At 32.9% G+C, this 19,824-nt stretch overlaps 2 protein-coding genes and 1 non-coding gene across 4 annotated transcripts in view; 2 read left to right on the top strand and 1 right to left on the bottom strand.

Annotated features, from left to right (window-relative positions):
• Nucleotides 1-493: 493 nt before the first annotated feature.
• On the top strand, nucleotides 494-3,966 carry LOC136417760 (bone morphogenetic protein 10-like). The gene is made up of 4 exons (XM_066403560.1): nucleotides 494-961; nucleotides 2,452-2,601; nucleotides 2,653-3,188; nucleotides 3,733-3,966. Exons 1-4 carry the CDS (start codon nucleotides 640-642, stop codon nucleotides 3,964-3,966), a joined length of 1,242 nt encoding a protein of 413 aa, XP_066259657.1. The 5' UTR covers nucleotides 494-639.
• Nucleotides 3,967-7,066: 3,100 nt separating this feature from the next.
• The window catches only part of LOC136417832 (long-chain-fatty-acid--CoA ligase 6), a 34,388-nt gene continuing 21,630 nt past the window's right edge, over nucleotides 7,067-19,824 (top strand). The window contains exon 1 of one of the 2 annotated variants that reach the window (XM_066403661.1): nucleotides 7,067-7,396. In XM_066403661.1, the coding sequence (XP_066259758.1) occupies nucleotides 7,318-7,396 (79 nt within the window). In that variant the 5' untranslated portion in view covers nucleotides 7,067-7,317. Of the gene's footprint in view, nucleotides 7,397-16,672; nucleotides 16,692-19,824 lie in introns of those variants that run through there. The other variant, XM_066403664.1, reaches the window with a different exon arrangement.
• On the bottom strand, nucleotides 8,967-9,040 carry TRNAN-GUU (transfer RNA asparagine (anticodon GUU)). Its single transcript has one exon. It is a non-coding gene; the product is annotated as a tRNA-Asn (tRNA).

Here is a 19,824-nt window from a genome sequence, read left to right as displayed (position 1 = left end):
CATTTCTCACTCCGACAATCTCTTCGTATCGCAGAACAAAGCAAATCGTAAACGATGCATAATTTTAGTTTATATTTTAATAAACCACTTTTTGCCAATTATTATGTTCTCTGCATGATCATCATGTAAAATCTCAAGAAACTATATTTTGTACAAGTTGGAAATTTGTGCTGTTTAAAGTCTATGATGTCTGGAAACCTCCTCACACTAGCTAAGATACTGAAAAAAAAGATCAAACTACTAGACGAATAAGTTGATTTTTCCACAAAAACCCGAAAATTTAAATTGCTCGTTTCAAAAGCCAGCAATTTTCCGGCCTTTTTTATTTAATTTTCACGTTTCGTGTTGTGCGTCCGACACGCCCCTATTGTTAGTGTGTGACGTCTATGGTTCTATGAGCTCTCAAGAAATTAAAAAAAAATGGCAAAAAAAACAAAAAAAGATAATAAGAGAGGGAATCAATTTAGTAGGAACTGTAAAATCTGTAGTGCTAATTAGGGACTAATTTCGGCAGCTAAAATGTTATACACAGCTTATTCGATAAGGGAAGTTAATTGAGATAAAGAGTGAAAATGGATTTCAAGTGTTTCCAGCCAATATCCATTGCGTCGAGACGCCTGGCGTCCACATACTGCCTTAATGTCTTACAAAATGTATTTAGGTTACTTCATACTGGTGCCTTTACTGTTAGTTTTCTGGATTTATATTATACTACTAATAAGAAGCAGTTTCATATCTAACACATCGATTGAAGTGAACATAATTGGTCACGAGGGCAGCGAGATTGCGGGAAAAGTGACTGAAAGGAATATCACGGGTATAACTGAAAAAGTTGTAAAATCGGTTAGGAAAATAAAATATCACGTTCCAAAATTTATGTTGGAGTTGTATGAGAAGAACAAGAGTGCAAGAAGAAGCGATAACGCCGATTTGGTTAGAAGCCTGATACCAACACAAGCAGGTAAGGCCCACCCGTTGTCTTCAAGAAAATGGTATTCCTGCATTGACTTGGAAATTTCCTTTAACAAATTCTCACACGCGAGAACGACTTTAATAAATCATATTTCTATTTATTGGCTGCTTTAACCATGAATAATCAATTTGAATTAGTTGAGAGTTGCTAGTTTACGTAAAATCATATGTGTTAAGGGGCTTAGAATAAGTACGTGTATCAGTGTTGTGGGGTAAACTGGCAACATTTTCAAAAATTGGGAAATTCCAGAAAGAAGCCAAAGTGACGGGAAGTAGTTGAAAGCTTGGAATGCTGAAGGTCTTAATATTTCACTGTACTGGTTTGGAGTGCCTTTTTAATTAAAAAAAACGCGCTCCTGATTTCGTGAGTTTATTGCGTAAACGTTACCTGCAGCCCAGCGGGATTGGTACGTGAAAATTAATCTAGAAACTCGTAAAAAACAAATTACGGGCACAGACGCGGCAAATTACGTATATTAAATTGCCGGGATATTTTTCGGGTACTGGGTTGGGGTTCAATTTCAATAAAAAAAAAAAACGTGCTTCCCATTTCGTGCATTCATTCCGTAAAAGCTATCTGCACGCGAACGGGGTTAATACGTGAAACGAGTTGGTGAAAATTAATCTGAGGGCTCGTAAAACATAAATTACGGACACGGATGCAACAGATTACGTATATTAAATTGCCGGGATATTGTTCAGGTACTGATTTGGGGTTCCTTTTTAATAAATAGAAAAAAAAATAGCTCCCCATTTCGTGAGTTCATTGCGTAAATGCGGCCTTCAGCATTCTTCGGCAAACAGAACCAGTTTTCCGAATTCTCCGTCCAACCTTGGCAAATCTAACGAATGCGAATAATACGATTAGGAAATCTTCATTCACTAGTATGTAACGTTGAAAACGTGCTACTATTTATCTTTATATTACTTACTGGACAACTAAGGAAAACTAAGAGGAAAGAAAGACCAAAAAGAAAGGACAACGCAGTAGAACTAAAGTGGACATTAACATTAATAGCGTTGTGGTCGATTTCACCCTCTGGTTCTTTTTCCACGTTAAGATTGGCGTTTCTCTGCACTTACCCTAGTAAAACCCATACTACCATACTACCCCCCATACACCATACAAACCCATACTACCATACCCATACTAACGACATATAAACTTACTCATTAAGTGAAAAATTTCCACCTATTTTCAATTGCATACTGATGGAGAATCACCCTTTACGCTAACGAACGTGGTGTTGGCCCTGACCTTTCCACAGCCTTTCTATTTAAAGCAGTAATATTTCCATATTGCTGTAAATAGTCTGTATTGATTTATATTGTTCTATGTTCCAGGCAATTTACTGAATTATGTAATGCACTTCCTTTAGCAATTCAAAGGGATTCTAGGTTGCTAATGCCGTCTTTTCTAAGATGGATTCACCACTGTTTCTTCTGATGAATACTCAGAAAATTAACGCATTTTTACAGAACATTTTAAGGACAACGATGTTTTGGAAGAATTCACAGAAAACCATCTCCTGATATTCAACATACCAGACTCAGCTAAGGATGAGAAATTAATTGGCGCTGAACTAAAAATTTTAACTAAAATTGAAATTCGCTCAAAAGAAGAATTAGGTGAGTCCTAAAACCTTAAAATTCAAGCACAAATTTACGCAATTTTTTTAGGCGTAAAGAAAACATTAAAACTAGCAATTTTTAATGAAATTACGAACTCCTATCAATCTTTCCATGAGCTCCAAATACACCATTTCAACGATACATGGCTGTCGTTTAATTTGACCCATGAAGTTCAGGAAATACTGAACGGAAATTCTTCAAGACGAACAATGAAAGTTATCATAACAGTTCTCTCTTTGGTCCATCAGCGTATTGCTGATCTCCCCAAAAATAATCTGAAACTCTCTATTTTGCCAATAATTGAGAAATTCGAGTCAGACCATGACTATCCAATTTTGATACTTTCGTATTGCACCGAGGACAAAAGAACGCAAAACTCTACGAAAGAAATGGTAAATCATATTAGAACCAGAAGGAGCGTTGAGGAAGACTATGAGGAAGAGACAAATGTTATTTGGAATGATGAAATTCCCAAGAAGAGTGCTAAAAGATATAAAAGAAACATGTGCAGAAGGAAACCCATGTATATAAATTTTTCAGAAATTAATTACGATTTATGGATTGTGCAGCCCACCGGCTATGACGTAAGTTTCGGATACAAAAATATTTATTTTGGAATCGGCGGTTATTTACTTAACAAGTGCGGAAAGTGATATTTGATAATAAGTGGAAAGACCTTTTTAGGTACTATTTTCCCTATGAATGTATGTTGTCAACTCCGTTGCCTTCTAAAAGTTCAATTTAATTAAAATTATCAAAAATTTACACACACACGTATCAATTTTTGTAAATTCGTACAGTAAAAATATTTCCACATGTTCATAGGACATAGTTATCTAACCAGTAGAGTGTTAAACCGATTAATAATCAAAAAGGTTTAACGCTGAGCGAAGCGAGCGTTTTAATAAAGTTGAGATTATTAATCACGCATTTACACACGAGTTAGTTACAATATTTATCTGTCGCCTGCGGGTACTAATTTCAAAGAAAATCCAGTTTTGGATTTAACGTAAATTATGTGATTCATAATTAGAATTAGAAAGAAAAGCTTGAACGTTAAAATAGATTATCAAGAATCGATTTTGAATATATTAGCGACGAAAAGGTATAATTTTATGGGGCTTTCAGGCCTACCAATGTCATGGGAAATGCTTCTACCCAGTTGCTGAGCACTTGAAACCTACAAAACACGCCATAATGCAATCATTAATTCATAGTATGGACCCGTCCAAGGCGTTAAGATCATGCTGTGTTCCAACAATTCTGGATTCAATTTCCATTTTATATGTCGACGATAAAGGGGTTTTGACGTATAGATTTGCTTACAAGGATATGGTTGTAATAGAATGTGGTTGTAGATAACTAATAAAACTATCTATGTAGAATATTTTTGCAGTTTATAATGTAGGTGTTACGTAAATATACTATTATATTTACCATAAAAATTGCATCACCTAGAAATAATGCGTGTATTTTAATGAAATTTTGGAAATATGTTAACAACATTATACAAAATAAATGGTGTAACTCGCAAGAAAACCCAAGTCCAGAAAGTCTTTAAAATTCGAACAATGCGTATAACCATCTTGTGAATTTCCACCCTCAGAAACTCGTTTGGGCATGCTTCTAAGCAAATGGTCAATTTCCTCTTGAGGTAATGTATCCCAGGCAACTTAAATTGCATTTTGTAACTCTGCTAAAGTATGTTATAGGTTCTCAAGTATCGTAACTCTTCTTTCTGCCATGTCCCATATGTGGTCTATGAAGGAAAGATCAGGAGAGCGTGGAGGCCAAAGAAGTACATTAACATTGCGATGTTATAGATGAGTAATAGTTTTACGAGCAATGTGTAGCCATGCATTGTCTTGCTGGAAAAACACGTTTTCAATACGTTGAATTTGTGGTATAGCTATTGGTTCTGACACTTCCTGGAGGTAACTCACAGCGTTATATGTAAAATCTGATCAAATATATTACTACTGCAACTAAATATGTATACCAATTTTGGTTGAATTTGATGCATTAATTCTAGGTGTTGCAATTTTTGTGATAAATAGTATATTTTTTAGGTTTTGGTATCAATTTAAAGAAATTGCACGCTATTCTCAATTAAAGCTAACTGAAAATAACATCCATCCTTTACTAAGGGAGCGAATGAACATTGAATAATAATAATAATAATAATGTAGCTATAAACACAGTAATAAATCTACCCAACAAAAGCCTTTCTGAAACTCAAGCTCTTGTCTTTTCTAAAAGCTTAAATTACTCTGTCACTCTCAAATACGTTTCTAACCTTGACTACATTTTAATTATACAAGAAACACCTCAACTCTCACAACAACAACACCAACCACAGTTTTAAATTAGGTCAAAAGAAATTTTAAATAAACCTTTTAAAATTAAGCAAAATTTAAGCCCCATCGAACGAAAGGACCTCAATGCTTTGCGTAAAGGGAGTATAGCAAAAAATGCTTAACGCCCTTTGTAAAGTTAAATCATGAAATTTAATTTAATAAAAGAGTTAAAGAGAAAATTATCCACTTCAGTCCATCCCCAGAGGGAGTAAAGTTACTACTTTAGTCCTCGATGTGCAGGAGATAATAAACGTATTATTACATGCCCCACTAGTTACGAGATTGTGATTGCTTATTAGTGACACTTGAAGTGTTGGATGTGTTGGGCACAAAATCTATTTAGAGAGATAAAATGAAATAGAAATTTATTTATTTATTTTTGCTTTAACAAACTTACCAGTCGAATTTCAAAACGGAAAGTTTTTAAAAATTACCTTTAATTATCTCCTGCCTCATACCCCCATAACATTGCCTAAAATATAATTAATGTACCTTAAACCATTTTTAAAATAGTGCCCGACGACTCTTTAAAAATCTCACCCGTTGAACGATTCAAACAATGTTACGTTAATTACAATTTAAATACTATATTTTTTTCATTTAATACTATATTTGTTCATTTAAATATGACAAAATAGTGCAAAAGGGAATTTTAATCCCCTAAATTAATACCTAAAAATATTCCTCTAAAAACCTAAATTTGACAAAAAAGCGAAGCTATTTACAAAGAGCTGACACTTTCATATTGTGTTATCGTCAGCTGACATCGCTAACATATGACCGGACTGCTCCCCCCTAATATTTGCAGTGTTGCGAGTTTTAGTCCATAGGAGTTTTCTAGTAATATTTCAGGTCTTTCTCATGTTTCAGGTTGCCCCTCTAATATTTTAGAGCATTCTTTTAATATTTCGGGTCCTATTTCAGATTATTAAAAAAAAAAAGCGGAAAGGGGGGCTCTGTACTGGGGGGCGATCTACAGCACTTCCCTTATAAAATGAGGTTAACGAAGGAGGAAGCAGCAATGGCAGCAGAGGTGCTGAAGCAGAGTTCTGATGCAGATAAATAAGGACTTCCTGAACGTCCACCAGAGCTCTCGTCAGGCGAGAGGCTTGAAAGAATACTGAAGAATACTGAAGCTTGTAATCAGCGTTAGGGCAATCTGTTCTGTTGTTTGTTTGTATTGTTCAGTTTTTTCCATTGTATTTGCCTTCAGTATGTGTCCGTAGTCCACCAAGAGTCTGCACACGGACTCATGTGGCTGTGTCCAGTCCAATTTTTGGGTTAGGTATTATATTTCCTTTCATCCATGTGGCTTCTATGTGTAGTCTAATGGGTTGTTGAAATAGTGATCGTTTCAGTCGTTCACCTAATTCCAGTTACGTTCATCAAAATAGCAATTGTCGAAGTTCTAAAAGCCCTGTGAAATTGTTCGACTAATGCGTCACCTTTATGTTTATCTGTATAATATGCTGTTTCATCTTTTATAATTGTCCAACGATATATGGTTTTTTTCTACCATACGTGGTCTTTTTTGCCTTTTACCAGTACGACCTTCCTTCACCTTCTTTAATTTTTTGGTATGCTTCCAAAGATTTTTCCTGTTCATATTCAACTATCAAAGGTCTTTATATTTCTGTCGAGGTTGTTAAGCGTTTTTTCTAGTCCATTATCTTGTGCATGTGTGCAGTGTCCATACAGGTCTCATATAATCCCCATATGAGCAGGTAACCACCTATGTATTTGGCAGCTATAAGGATACAATCTCTTCCATTAACCCATGCTACGCGAAAGTGGTAAGTATTGCAGTATGGTGGAAATAAACGACCCTCTCAGAGATTCCGGCCAAATTGAGGCTTATATGAGCGTTAACTTCGATTTGTAGGTTTTGTAAGTTAGCTGCAAAACTACGTGTTTCAACTTCTTTCTCTTTCCCCTGCTAACTAGAATCACTTTCCATTTAATTTGAACTACTGAAATTTTCATTAAGGGATGAAAATCGAGCTGGCAACTCTGCCCTCCGCCCCTATTCTTTGGGGGTAGTGGAAGTTAGATGGCTGCAGGGTATTGAAATAAAGTCGGTCGATCGTCGCCGGTCACATGTTCGTAGACATCCGTATAGTTATTTTATCATCCGCAATTTCAGCTATGCATAGCTGCATGGCTACGCTAGATCAAAATTTTTCATTGTGATACATTTGCTTGTATTTATATAGTCAAATATCAAAGGAATATATTGTTAGTTCTCGCATTAATGTAAAAATTAGTGATCGTAAGTCGTAGTCAATATTTTTATACACTTTTGGTACCTATCTCACGGTGAAATTTATTGTTCATTGCTCAACGTAAATATCTGGAGATGTACGGATTGAATGTGTTAATCAACGCAACGGCGGCTTCATGGAATTATTTGAGGAGCAAAGTGGATTATGCCAGTAGTAAGTGCAGAAATCAGTTATGTAATAATAAGTATTAACGAAGAGGACATTTTGAATATTTAGTTCCAAAGACTAACAACAGTTCGGCTCATTAATTAAAGTACTTCAAGTGAAGTTATTATGTCCAAAGACTTGAAATCACGTTATCTTGAGCAAATAAGATTAACTTGATTAAATTAAAAGAAATTAAAACTGAGCGTCTTCAATTCAGCTGCTTTCTTTGAAGTTGTACAGATTATCCAGATTTCCTTGCTATTACGAGATATATCAGTTAATACAAAAGATAGATAATAATTGTTGTTTTAACAAACCTGTGCTAAATTTGATGATCCTTTATGAATCTTTATGAATCCGCTTTTTCTTTAAATAACAGGGAAAAACTGAAAAACTGATATAGAGTTAAAAAGTAAAATACATTATTTGATAGATATTCACGTAAAATTTAATGACGTAGGCTGTGTTAATCTGCTATTCTTAGTTTTCGAGTTATCATACAAACTTAGGATTTTTTAAACGGAATATCCTGCATATCATTAGATATTTTTCGAAAAAGTGTAATCTTTTTTATTTTATTTTTTTATTTGTTCGGAACTCGGTTGTCTTTTCAGTTTTCAGGAAAGTAAAAATTGCATATAAAAAATTGACTATTTTATGGTTCGGTCACCACAAAGTAATTAAACATGCTATATTTTACAGGCGGTGAGTACAATGTTGAAACCTTCTTAAAAATCACAAACAGCGACCAATTAAATTCTCCATTAGATTCGAGATAATCCTTCTACTTCGACAAGGGTTTTGACAAGGGACATTGACGTATCTCATCAGGTGGGGTCTTGAAAAACCATAAATATCACTCATTTCATTCCATTTCAAACAATGGTGACATACGTTGAACAGCAGATTCGCTAAATCTTTCTCCGTTTATTCTTTAGGGGAAACTATGAAAGGTCTGGGGAAGGGACGGTTTAAGATCAATGCAGAATTTGAGAAGACGCATACAGCTTTGCTTGAAAATGGAGCGTGAACCCTTGGACCATCTCTTATAACTATTTTTACTTATATTTTTTTACTTCCAAGACGTTTTTTGGCAAAAACAAAATTTTTAATATTTTTACCAAATTGCAAGCTTGAACTTTAACGTGTGAATGAAGAAATGTGAAAATCCAAGATGGCGCTCATAAGAAAAAAGAAAGTTGGTAATGGTTGCTGAAAATCGAATCATCGAGTTTCAAATGAGGCGTCATGACACTGTAAAATAGAAAAAGTTGCAATGATAAAGTGTAAATCATGTTGAGCGAACTTGTCAAATCAGCCGACGAAAAAATAATGCGCAAGGCGGTATGAACGGTTGGGATACCCAATGTTTCGACTTGTTAGGTAATAGTGTGTAGTTAAACATTTAGGAATAATAGCATATTATTAAATTTCCTCTAGATGAATAAAACGAACTCTGGAAAACACGAATGACAAGACCAGACAGAACGAAGTTGACTTCTAGTTTGTATGGCTTGTTGCGGCCTACTTCTACTTTGAATTTTTGAAAAAAAACACCCATAAGGGCAAAAAACTGCGCCCCCGGGTGGGCTCGAACCACCAACCTTTCGGTTAACAGCCGAACGCGCTAGCCAATTGCGCCACGGAGGCTACATTTGTTGTTATCTAAAAAACAAAATTAAACAAAGATAGAAATCCAAAAATGGAGTTTCAAGTGATAATTAAATATAATTTGCTATAGACATCTAAACCCGCGCTATTACAATCCCCGTAGCATCGATATATCCTTAAATGGCACAAGCTTTATAGGTGCGCCTTTCCTTTAAGTAGGTAAGTACCTATCTACCACAGTAAGTATCTAACTATATAACTATGGAATGCTAACCACGATTCACGTCCTATAGAGTCGTATCTAGTGAAACCTACATAAACATAACAGTTCTAGGCTTCCATTTCAAACGAACTTTAGAACTTTCAAACATTTTATTTGCGAAGATAATACATCTACTTAGATATGGAGGTTTTATTATGCATTTGAGAAAATGTTCTTAAATGCATTATGAATGTCAATAATGTTTTTGAGAACTTAATCTGTTTGATGCGTTCGCAAATTTCGAAGTAATAAATGATTATGGCGAAAAGCAAGAAACCTTGCTAAATAAATATTTTACTAAATTAAATAATAATCTTATTAATTGCGTGATTTAAGCATTGTTATGGGCGAGATAGTAATAAAGCCTGTTTTGAAAGTTATAAGGTGCTTCCATAGAAACATCTCTATACCCCAGTAATATTCTGATTCTCAGGCCTTCAACACTTTTCAGAAGGTGATTTAAATTATTGTAGAATTCATATGATTTCAAAAAGAAGTTAAAGGATGTCAAATCTGGAGATCTTGCGGAACGATTGAGTAAAGAATGCTTGCTGAAGAATAATTAAAAACACTTTGGAATAGAAACTCTTAAAAACTAAATAAAAAACTGGTTTTCATACGGCGGAAAAAGAATAAAGATTTTTTGTTAAATTCGAAATCAGTAAGTCAATTTTGCAAACATAAGGAGTATACTGGGCAGAATTTAAAAAATAGACAAAGCTTAAGAAATACAGTTATCACACATTTATAAAAATTTGCAAAAATTGACATGTGCAATATGACCTTGATAGAACGCTAAAATACAAAAATAAAATATCTACTGTTTCGTTTTTCGTATAGTTAATTTATTTATAACCGGTATACTTATAATAATTAAAATTCCGATCGGTATACTTTCGCAACTTTTGTAGCTAATATGTTTCCTAGTAACACAAATTAACTAAATTCTATGGTTGTTCAACATAAAATCATTAACGAAATACTGTTGAGAAAAATAATCCTTCTTCTCTTTGAGGTTCTGTTACCTTAGGTACCTATTCCAATGATTGCATCTCAATATGAATTCTTAATGTAGAAATAACAGGTAGAGGAATTTCTTATTGCTGAAAGTCAGTCACGTTGGTTACTAATACCACTTGAAACTGCTTGTATATGTGGTTTCCATTGTTGAGAAAAAGTTAAGATTTTATGTAAACTCATTCTTATTCACATATGTTTATTATTTAGTAGTTACAAACAAGAGAGATTTAACATATACTTGGTAATTGAACATAAGAATTAAGTGCACTCTACAGTTGATTGACTCATTGTATTTACTTGTTCAAGACCCTTGCGCTTTTGATTATATCGAAAACAAACTTCAATTTTATTATTTTTAGCATAACTTTTAGTTTTTGATTCACCTCGAAATTCTAAAAATATTTCACATAACATACCGCATTTCGGTTCTCAACTCTTTTTGCTATTCTCGTTTTAAGTATGATCATTTTCAAAACATTTTGCGTGTATTTGAATTTTCAAAAGCTTTTACTAATAATAGTACTGATTGCTTCACATTTAAAAATTTTTTTGCTTCTATTTTATTGATGGGGAACACAATAGTTTAGCACCAAATTTTAAACTCTTTAACATTTCAAATCACCAAATTTAATATATATATAATATATAAAAAATCTTTATTTCATACGAAATAGGCTATCGACCTTTTGGTCTTTCTGCCCTTGAGTGTGTACATTTCATTTTAGAATCTAATCATTTACAATTTTTCCTAAACTATGTGTGGTATAAGCGGGAGCAGTGCAGGGAGTAAGGGAGTAAGATATTAGGATAGGATTTATGTTTGGAGGTGTTCTAGGAGGGTGTTTGTGGGAGAATGGAAGCGCGACTGTCTAGTTTGTCTTGTTAGGCACAGTGGGATCAGTAGTGCTAGATTGTGAGGATTGTTTTTCCATTTTGTCTGGATGTGCTGTAGTCGTTCCGTTATTCTTATCATGTGTGCGCGTTCGTACAATAGTTGGTTAGATGGGTTGTATAGTGGGTTTCTAGGGTTTCTTATTTTTGTGATAGTTCGTAGGGCGATTTGTTCCCAAATTTAATATTTTGTCTTCAATTTCAATTGACAAATGAAATGATGAATTCATCACACAAATTTTAATTTCATGAATGACGATAGAATTTTAATTTTTTTCGCAAGTTTCAGATTTTTAAAATTTTTTGCCAACTTGAATTTACACAATTTTTATTTTTGATTTATAAAATGGCAAAGCAATAGTGAATACTAAATTTAAAAACATGGATCGAATTTGAATTGTTTTCTTGTATTTAAGGAGTGTCAGTACAGAACTTTAACTTTTCTTTAATTTTAGGAATTTTTTTAAGCTTTGGCAAGATATACAATATATTGATATACATATATATACATATATATATTCAATTCGATATATGTATCGAATTTGGTAAAATTCTGAAAAATTACGATATCTCGAAATGCGTGATACTTTGTATAATAGTATACATTGTCAAATACGTTCAAAATCATCGTACCTACCACCCTCTTTCGAATGTGTATCGGAGAACCAAACACCCTGTACATATATGTATATACAGTGAAAGTCGCGAATAACGACTTCGGTAGTAGCGACGAAGTCGCTGTTAATGTCCGCTAAAGAGACGTTTTTGCTGATTTGCTAATCGGCTATAACAACGCTACAGAATATTGTATAGTAATTGTAGTATAAAGTCAACACTGCCGGCATTATTTGGAAAGTCATTCAAAGAGTGACCGACATTTTTTAAATAGCAGTGCCTTTAGCAGCTTTATATACAAATCATAGAAAATTTGTTTTTAATATACATACATATTTCAAACACCTATGTAGGATTGTGTTTTTTCTGCAATTTGTAAGTAAAAATGTTAAAACATCACTTTTTTATAAGTTTCGATCTCTTTTTGCGAAATTTCTAATTGAATACTGGCAGTGTCGATTTTATATTGCAATTACTATAAATATGCCAAAAATCAATTTCTTTGAACCATTTACAGACATTAAGCAATTAAAAGTGTGACAAAGGAGCTTGTTGATTTAAGCCTCATTCTAAGTTTTTGGTTTCCATATTTTTATTTATGTTTTGTGTCGGTAAATGGCTCAAAGAAATAAATTTTTTATAGAAGTGTGGAGAGAATAGGAATTATGAGGAAAATTCCTGAATTATGAACAAGAACTATAGTATAAAGGTTATGTTCATTGCATGTATCCAGGTTATTTGTGTTGTGTATTAAAAAATGACTTCATGAAAAAGAAAAGCTTTGTCCTTTGAGAAGAAAGGTATAATAAATTCCAGGTTTGAAGCATGTGAAAGCAACAATACCATTGCAAATGAGTTGCATTTATCGCATTCGGCTATTTCTACAAGTTGGAAAAACTGAGAAAATATCAAAAATGCTTTTAATGAAAAATTGTTGCTAAAGAAAAAACTTGAGTTATCTAATCATGGGGATATTGATCAGACATTATTTAAGAGGAAAAGGAAAGGAAAAAAGCTTTAAAAGGGAAAGAAATAAATTATCAGCAATCAGTAGCCCAATACTAGAGGCAAAAGCGGTAGAGTTTGCCAAAATAATGAATAAAAGCCCGGAATATAAATGCTCAGAAAGTTGGATTAAACGCTTCCGGCAAAAACATAACGTTTTGTACATAAAAATTAGTCGTAAATCTGCTAGTGTAACATTTGCAATGACAGAAAACTGGCTCAAAATTGTGTGGTCAAAAATTCGAAAAAATTACCAGAACGACGAGATTTTTAATGCAGATGAAATAGGTCTTTTCTACAAAATGACTCCGTACAAAACACTGAAATTTAAAGGAGAGAAGTACATAGGTGAAAAAATGTCCAAGAAAAGAGTTACTCTTTTAGTTGTTACCACTATGACAGGATTAGAAAAACGTAAGTTGATTGTTATTGGAAAATCAAAAAATTTTCGATGTTTTAAGAATGTTACATGTCTAATAAAAAAAGTGTGGATAACGTCAGACCTGTTTATGAAAATTTTGCAAGAGGGGGACACTGCATAAAAGAAAAAAAAGAACAAATTTTACTCTTGAGAGATAATTGTCCAACGCACTCAAAAGTGTCAAATTTAGAGAACATTAACGTTCAATATCTCCCACTAAATACCACATCAGTTTTGCATCCGATTGACCAGGATAGCATAAGATCAATGAAAATTCATTTTAGAAATCTCCAGCTAATGAATATTATTGAAAACAATCAGCAAAACAAAGAGCGTGCTATTAATCTTTTCGATGCAATATCAATAATTTCTAAAGCATGGAATCATCATTCAATATCACCCCAAACAATCACGAATTGTTTTAGACATGCAGGCTCACAACTAGCACTAATTGCAGACAACTTTAAAGAAGAGGATGATCTTCCTTTAGTTGAAGTGATAAGAAGGATAAATAATGACTTTGAAAAAGAAGATGATGTGCATCTTGCTATGATAAAAGAAAACCTTACTTCTGCAGATAAATTATGGACTAATTTTGTAAATGTTGACCTTTATTTGTAAACAAATGGTGCTTTATCTAACGAGCAAATTGCAAACGAAGTACTCACTATTCAAGAAATCCAAGATGAAAGTGATGAAGACTCTGAGGATGGTGAATATTTTAAGCCACCATCCAGTTATTCCAGCGACAAAAGACGTTTGAATGAAATCAATTTCATAGAGAAAAAAATCGAATTCATTTATTAAACTTACTGAATATTTGAATAAATAATGTGTTTTTATCATTCATACGCAAATATAAATAAGTTCGAAATTATATAAAATTATTTAAGTTATAGGTTTTAATTCTGTTATAGTTTTTAATTTTTTAAATAATTTTTTCTGTTTACTGACGCTAACTGAAATAATTTTTATGAATTATTATTTATGAAGAGCAAGGAAGATACGCAAGAAGAAAAGCGGAAGTTTTTAATGTCAGAAATTCTTCAAATCAAAAAACTTCTAACGTGAGTCACAGATACTATAGACTCAATAAAAAAATTTACTGAAACGGGTTCTGTTGCAAACAAAGAAAAAGCTGTTCAGCCTGTTTTAAATGAAGCTGCTCAAATAGAGATTCTGGGAACCTTCGTCACAGAACCCAGCAATTTACTGCGTACGGTCGCTAGTCAAACTGGAATGTCACTTGAAACTGTACGAAAAGCACTGAAATTAAATTAATTTCATCCCTACAAAATATAAATTCTACAGGAACTTTATAACAAAGATTTTAATAGAAGAATCGAGTTTTGCGAAATCATCACCAACTTAATTAATAATAACCAAATTTTTAGCAAGCATTTACTTCAGTGAATGATTCACCTTTTTTCTTAACTGTCGGGGTCAATAACCAGAACTGCCGATATTGGAGTGACGAAAATCCCCACGTTTTTAAAGAAGATACTACAAAGTAGCCAGAAAAAAATAATGTTTAGGCTGATATTCTTGGAAATGTCGTTACAGGATATTTGTTTTTTGAGGAAAACTTAACTGGAAAGCTTTTGAAAATGTAATTGATCCTTTAATAACAACTTATTTGAAAGATCAAATTGGTCGAAACATGTTGCAAGAAGTCCAAATATGTACATTTTCAGCAAGATGGAGTTCCACGGCATTATTTTTGCCTATAGCGAAAATGTTTGGATGACCGATATCGCAACAAATGGACTAGTAGAAGGGGATCGGTAGAATGGCCTAAAAGATCACCAGATTTAACGCCGTTAGATTATTTTTTATGAGGGCATATAAAATCGGGTGTTTATAAAACCCAGCCCGTTAATATTGATGATATGAAAAGAAGAATCACAGAAATAAGTAGTGTTATTCCAGAAACGGTATTTGAAAATGTCAGGGAAGAGTTTTAAAATAGTTTTTATAATTATTTGGAAAATAATGGAGAACATTTCAAACATTTAATAAACTAGAAGTGTTAAAAATAGCAATTCCAATTTTGAACGTATTTTTTTAAAGACCAGTAATAAGAAAAATTATTTGTTTTATAATTTAAACGATTACGCAGAAGTTTATTACAACAATTTCTTAATCGTAAAACATGTTTGAATAAAAAAGTTACTTTTAGCGCTATGAAAATACTAATAGGAAAAATGAATTTAGAATGATCAAAGGCGCCTAACTTGATAACGCAACAGTCAAATGTAACAAATGAGATAACCAAATGGAGAGAATAAAAAGCAGTTTAAAGTAATGTATCACTTAAGCTCGTTTACCATTTAAGACATTTGAGAGGGTATCTCTTGGGGGTAGAGGGTTGAAAAAGGCACAATGAATTTTACATAAAAATTGATTCCCCTCGATAACAAAATTGACGTGTTTCGGCGATTTAAAAAATCTATCCCGTTTTATGATAATGGGGGGAGGGGGTTAAGTTTTCAAATTTACATGTATATATTGGATTGTCTTATGAAATCACAAATAAACTCATAGGAGTCCGAGAAACTGGCTATTAAATGGATACCCTGTCGATCCGTCCAGTGGAATTGCAACAATGGCGAGATCGAGACATTTCTAGAACGATATCGATTCGTTTCGAAAAGGTTACTTATCCGTGAATTCCCGAGAATATTGTCAGTAACGTTCTCTAAACTACCGAGGTACCTCTATAAGTAGTCACATATCCTGCTCAAAGATAAATATAAAATGTGTGGGGTTATACGGGCATCACCGTTGTGTGACAGCCTAAAGGTTTAAGACTTAATACTAGAGGGGTGAGTTTGGGACACCTCTAGTACGGTATTGCCAATTAGACAACTCTTTCCTAAAAGGAGAATTGTATATGTGTCTCATTAATTTTTCTTTGTTGGTTGTACCATACCCGAAACCATCATCAAATTATACTGTACTTGTGCGCTACGGAATGGAACTGAATCAATTTTCGTTGTGTATTGATTTTTATGGTAAACAAATAATATTTATCTAGAATGAATGAGAAATCCCTGAAATGTTTCTTTTCATTTCATTTTAGACACCCTGTAAGTCCCAAAAACACGGTTTACTTGCAATTGCATTTCTTATATTCTTATAAGCAGTTTATCTACAAGTCATTCTCCATTTATGTACATCTATTTATGCGTATCTAAAAGCTATTAAAAGCCAGGTTTCAATATTAATAAACTGAATGAGACGTTATCTACTATTTAATTAGGCTTTTTATCAGTGTTGTTCGTTGACGTTCTTTTAACAAAGTCCTATTTATTTGAATGAATTTTGATACGCAGGGTTTGTTTTGATGCACGATAATAGTAGTGCACATGAACGAGGTAAACGCACTCTAAAATTCGACTTTTTATAAGTGTTTTGGGATAAGTGTTGATGGATCTTCGTCTGTGAAAAGGGAAAATACAATATAGCTTGTGGAGGTAAAGTTCTCTATTATTATTGTAAAAGTATATTACGATGTGAATTGCAGTTGCCTCAGAAAAATGTTTTAATATCAGAAAGGAGCAAAGAAATTTTAATTCTGAAGATGTTTTTGCATAGTTTTTGTAAAATTTCAGACGGTTACGTATGTCAATTTAAAAAATAACAAAACATCCATCTGATTTTTTTTCACTTAAAATATTAACTAGGTACATATTCAATCCTATCCGAAATAAAGTAAAATTATATATGTATATGCAGGAACCTTCAATTAAAATCTCACTAGAGTCAAAATCTTTCTTTTTACTATTTAAAAATTTAAAAACTTTTTCCAAAATGAAATTTTCTAAACCGATGCACTGATCGAATTTCCTGTCATTTGTCAAATGTGATAAGTACGACGCCATCTTGAATTTTTTAAAGAGCAATGGACCAATATTTTTCTGCGGTTGGAAAGCCTATACCGAGCAGTTGTCAAAAATATGTAATTATTAGTTATTTGCACCAACGGTTTTTCATATACATATAATGTATGGAAGTTACTGAATGTCTAAAATCCATAAAAAATAATCTAAGAATGTCCACTAAGTCAGACTTTTTCGGGAAACTATCACATGTGATAATTATGGCGCCATTTTTGTTTTTTTAAAGATTCTAAAGAACATACAATTCAATGTCCCACTATTTTTGGTATTTACTATACTATTTATTATGTTTCAAGTTTAATAATAAATCTATAATAAATGATCAAAAAACAGAAACTAACCTGCACCTACTACTACTCTGAAGTACCTATCCATTAACAAACCATGTATTATCTAATTTTCGTCAAGTCCGTTAAGCCGGTCATTAAAAAAAAGTCTCTCGTCATTCGATTTCTCTTTTATAACACTCGAAATATACCGCTATAACAGTAACCAAATGAGGTGATGAAAAAATGAAGAATTAAACGTCAACAAAAAAGTGAGATTTATCAAAATTTTGATCCATCACGATCAAATTATTAAAATATAGCGGGAATTTTTATTGAAGTTTAATGGATCGTGAGAAGTCGTTACCAGAGCTGTATTCAGACATCAATTGTTCCTTTGAATTCTTCGACTGCAAAGATATATTTATAAGTACATATAATGTTTTGAGATTTTCTATGATAAAAACGCAGCAGACAACAATACTCTACTCATTTTTTACGTATTATAACACAATCCAGCAACTTCTAGAACGATATTTTCCGCGAGTAATTAATTGCCTAACGGCGTGGAAAATTATTTCCTTCCTAAGGAGAAAATGTGATATTGTGTTTTGTAATGAGTGAGTATACATTAATTCCTGTAAATCTAGTAGGAAAAAAATAACAAACATTGCATGCACTGAAATTAAAAATGTGAGAAGCTTTTGATCAACATTTTAAACAGTTTCTTCAAATGATACTTCAGATTAACAATTAAAAAGGTTGGTCGACACAAATTTAAAAAATGTATGTCGAGAGGGGGCCAAAGATATTCCAAGTTCGGTACTGTACAATTTAACCGTTAATAAAATCGCGGAACTCGAGGTCGCGGTTATGGTAATAGCACAAACCCAGATGGTACAGTGACCAAGTGCCCAGTTCGTTAACCTATCGATGTAGTAGTAGGAGTACTATCTCTTGCAGCTTGTACCTATAACTCTTCGTCGTGTATCAGCGTCTAGATGTTGGATTAGACTGCAGTTAGAAAGCCGACATGCATTATTTACTACCAATTAGCATAACGCTTTTTTAGCACCTAAACGATATGCACCGTTTGTCACATTTCACAGAGGTGAAAATAAAGCATATACGCTCCTAGGATGATAAATAAGTTGTTGAATGACGACTTCTGGATTGGAGTTAATTGCTACTTTATTAGTGTTGGATTAATTGCTTTTTACCAGATAAAAATAACGAGGATGTGAGAACAAAGCACAAAATCTATTTTTACGTTATAATATTATACTTTCTTAATAAAAAAAAATATTGCAAAATGTGTGTAAGAGAACACTGATAAACTTATTTGGACTCTGCGAAATTTAAACGACGATTTCGCTCTTTATTGAAGAGACACTAAAATTCATTAAAGACCGAACCGAAAAAATAACACTGCTGCAATAAGAAGTGAGAGGCATTTACTAACTATAATAAAGAATTTGAGTAACATCCTCCTGCAGCATTAAACCCTTTTGCAATCCACAACCAATTACTAGTTCTTGAAAGTGTCCAATAAAATATATATTTAGCGGTAGTGCTTTATCAGATCTTCGTTAATTTAAAACTCAAAAATGCAAATTTAGAATCATTAATAACATAATCGAAATTGCATTTTATCCTATTTCCTGCACTAGTGAAGTATAGGAAGTAATACGATAGTATAAGAAGTATAACTATCCGCACTCAAACTCCTGCGAAAGAGTGCGCTTTCCTGCACTTGAATGGAAAAAGTACTATAATTTCCAAAATTTGAAATATTTTTCATATTTGTAAAAACATTGATGCGGTGACTTTTTTCGAGTTATCCACACGTGTATTCAATTTGCAATTACGACGTTTCGGTTTTGAAGTATCAACATGAACTTTTTTCTTATGGGATTATTGTTATTTCATGGGTATAAAAATTGCAAAATTTTCATTACGGCTATGAGAATGTTGAATTGGGACCGGTTCAAAATTAATATTGGAACACCCTAGATTTCCGTATACTTAAATTTCGTAAAGGTTACTTGAAGTAAAAAATTAAGTTTTCAAATATTATAATGTAATGACTATAATTACATTCAATTAACCATTCACATTTAATTAACCTACTGTTAGTGTACAAATACATGCTTTTTAACATAAATATTATAACTCGAGCATTGTTGTTGAAATATATTATTTGAACGTGTCCATAAAAGTTCAGAAACTTTTCCATACTAAAACACTCCTTCGGTCGATTCCTTCACTATTTCACTCTGGTTCTGTTTGATTAAGCGATTTTATGTTCCCTACGCCCAGCATTGAGAAAATATCTTCCGTTACATACTTGCTTGTTCAAACTTTCTTAAAACGAAATTGAAACAAAAAATTTTACAGACCTTCATTTAAACGTGTAACTACACAGAAGATAATAACCCTAC

This window comes from Euwallacea similis, chromosome 30, assembly GCF_039881205.1.
Source record: "Euwallacea similis isolate ESF13 chromosome 30, ESF131.1, whole genome shotgun sequence".
NCBI lineage: Eukaryota > Metazoa > Arthropoda > Insecta > Coleoptera > Curculionidae > Euwallacea > Euwallacea similis.
This window is presented reverse-complemented; position numbering and strand designations above follow the sequence as displayed.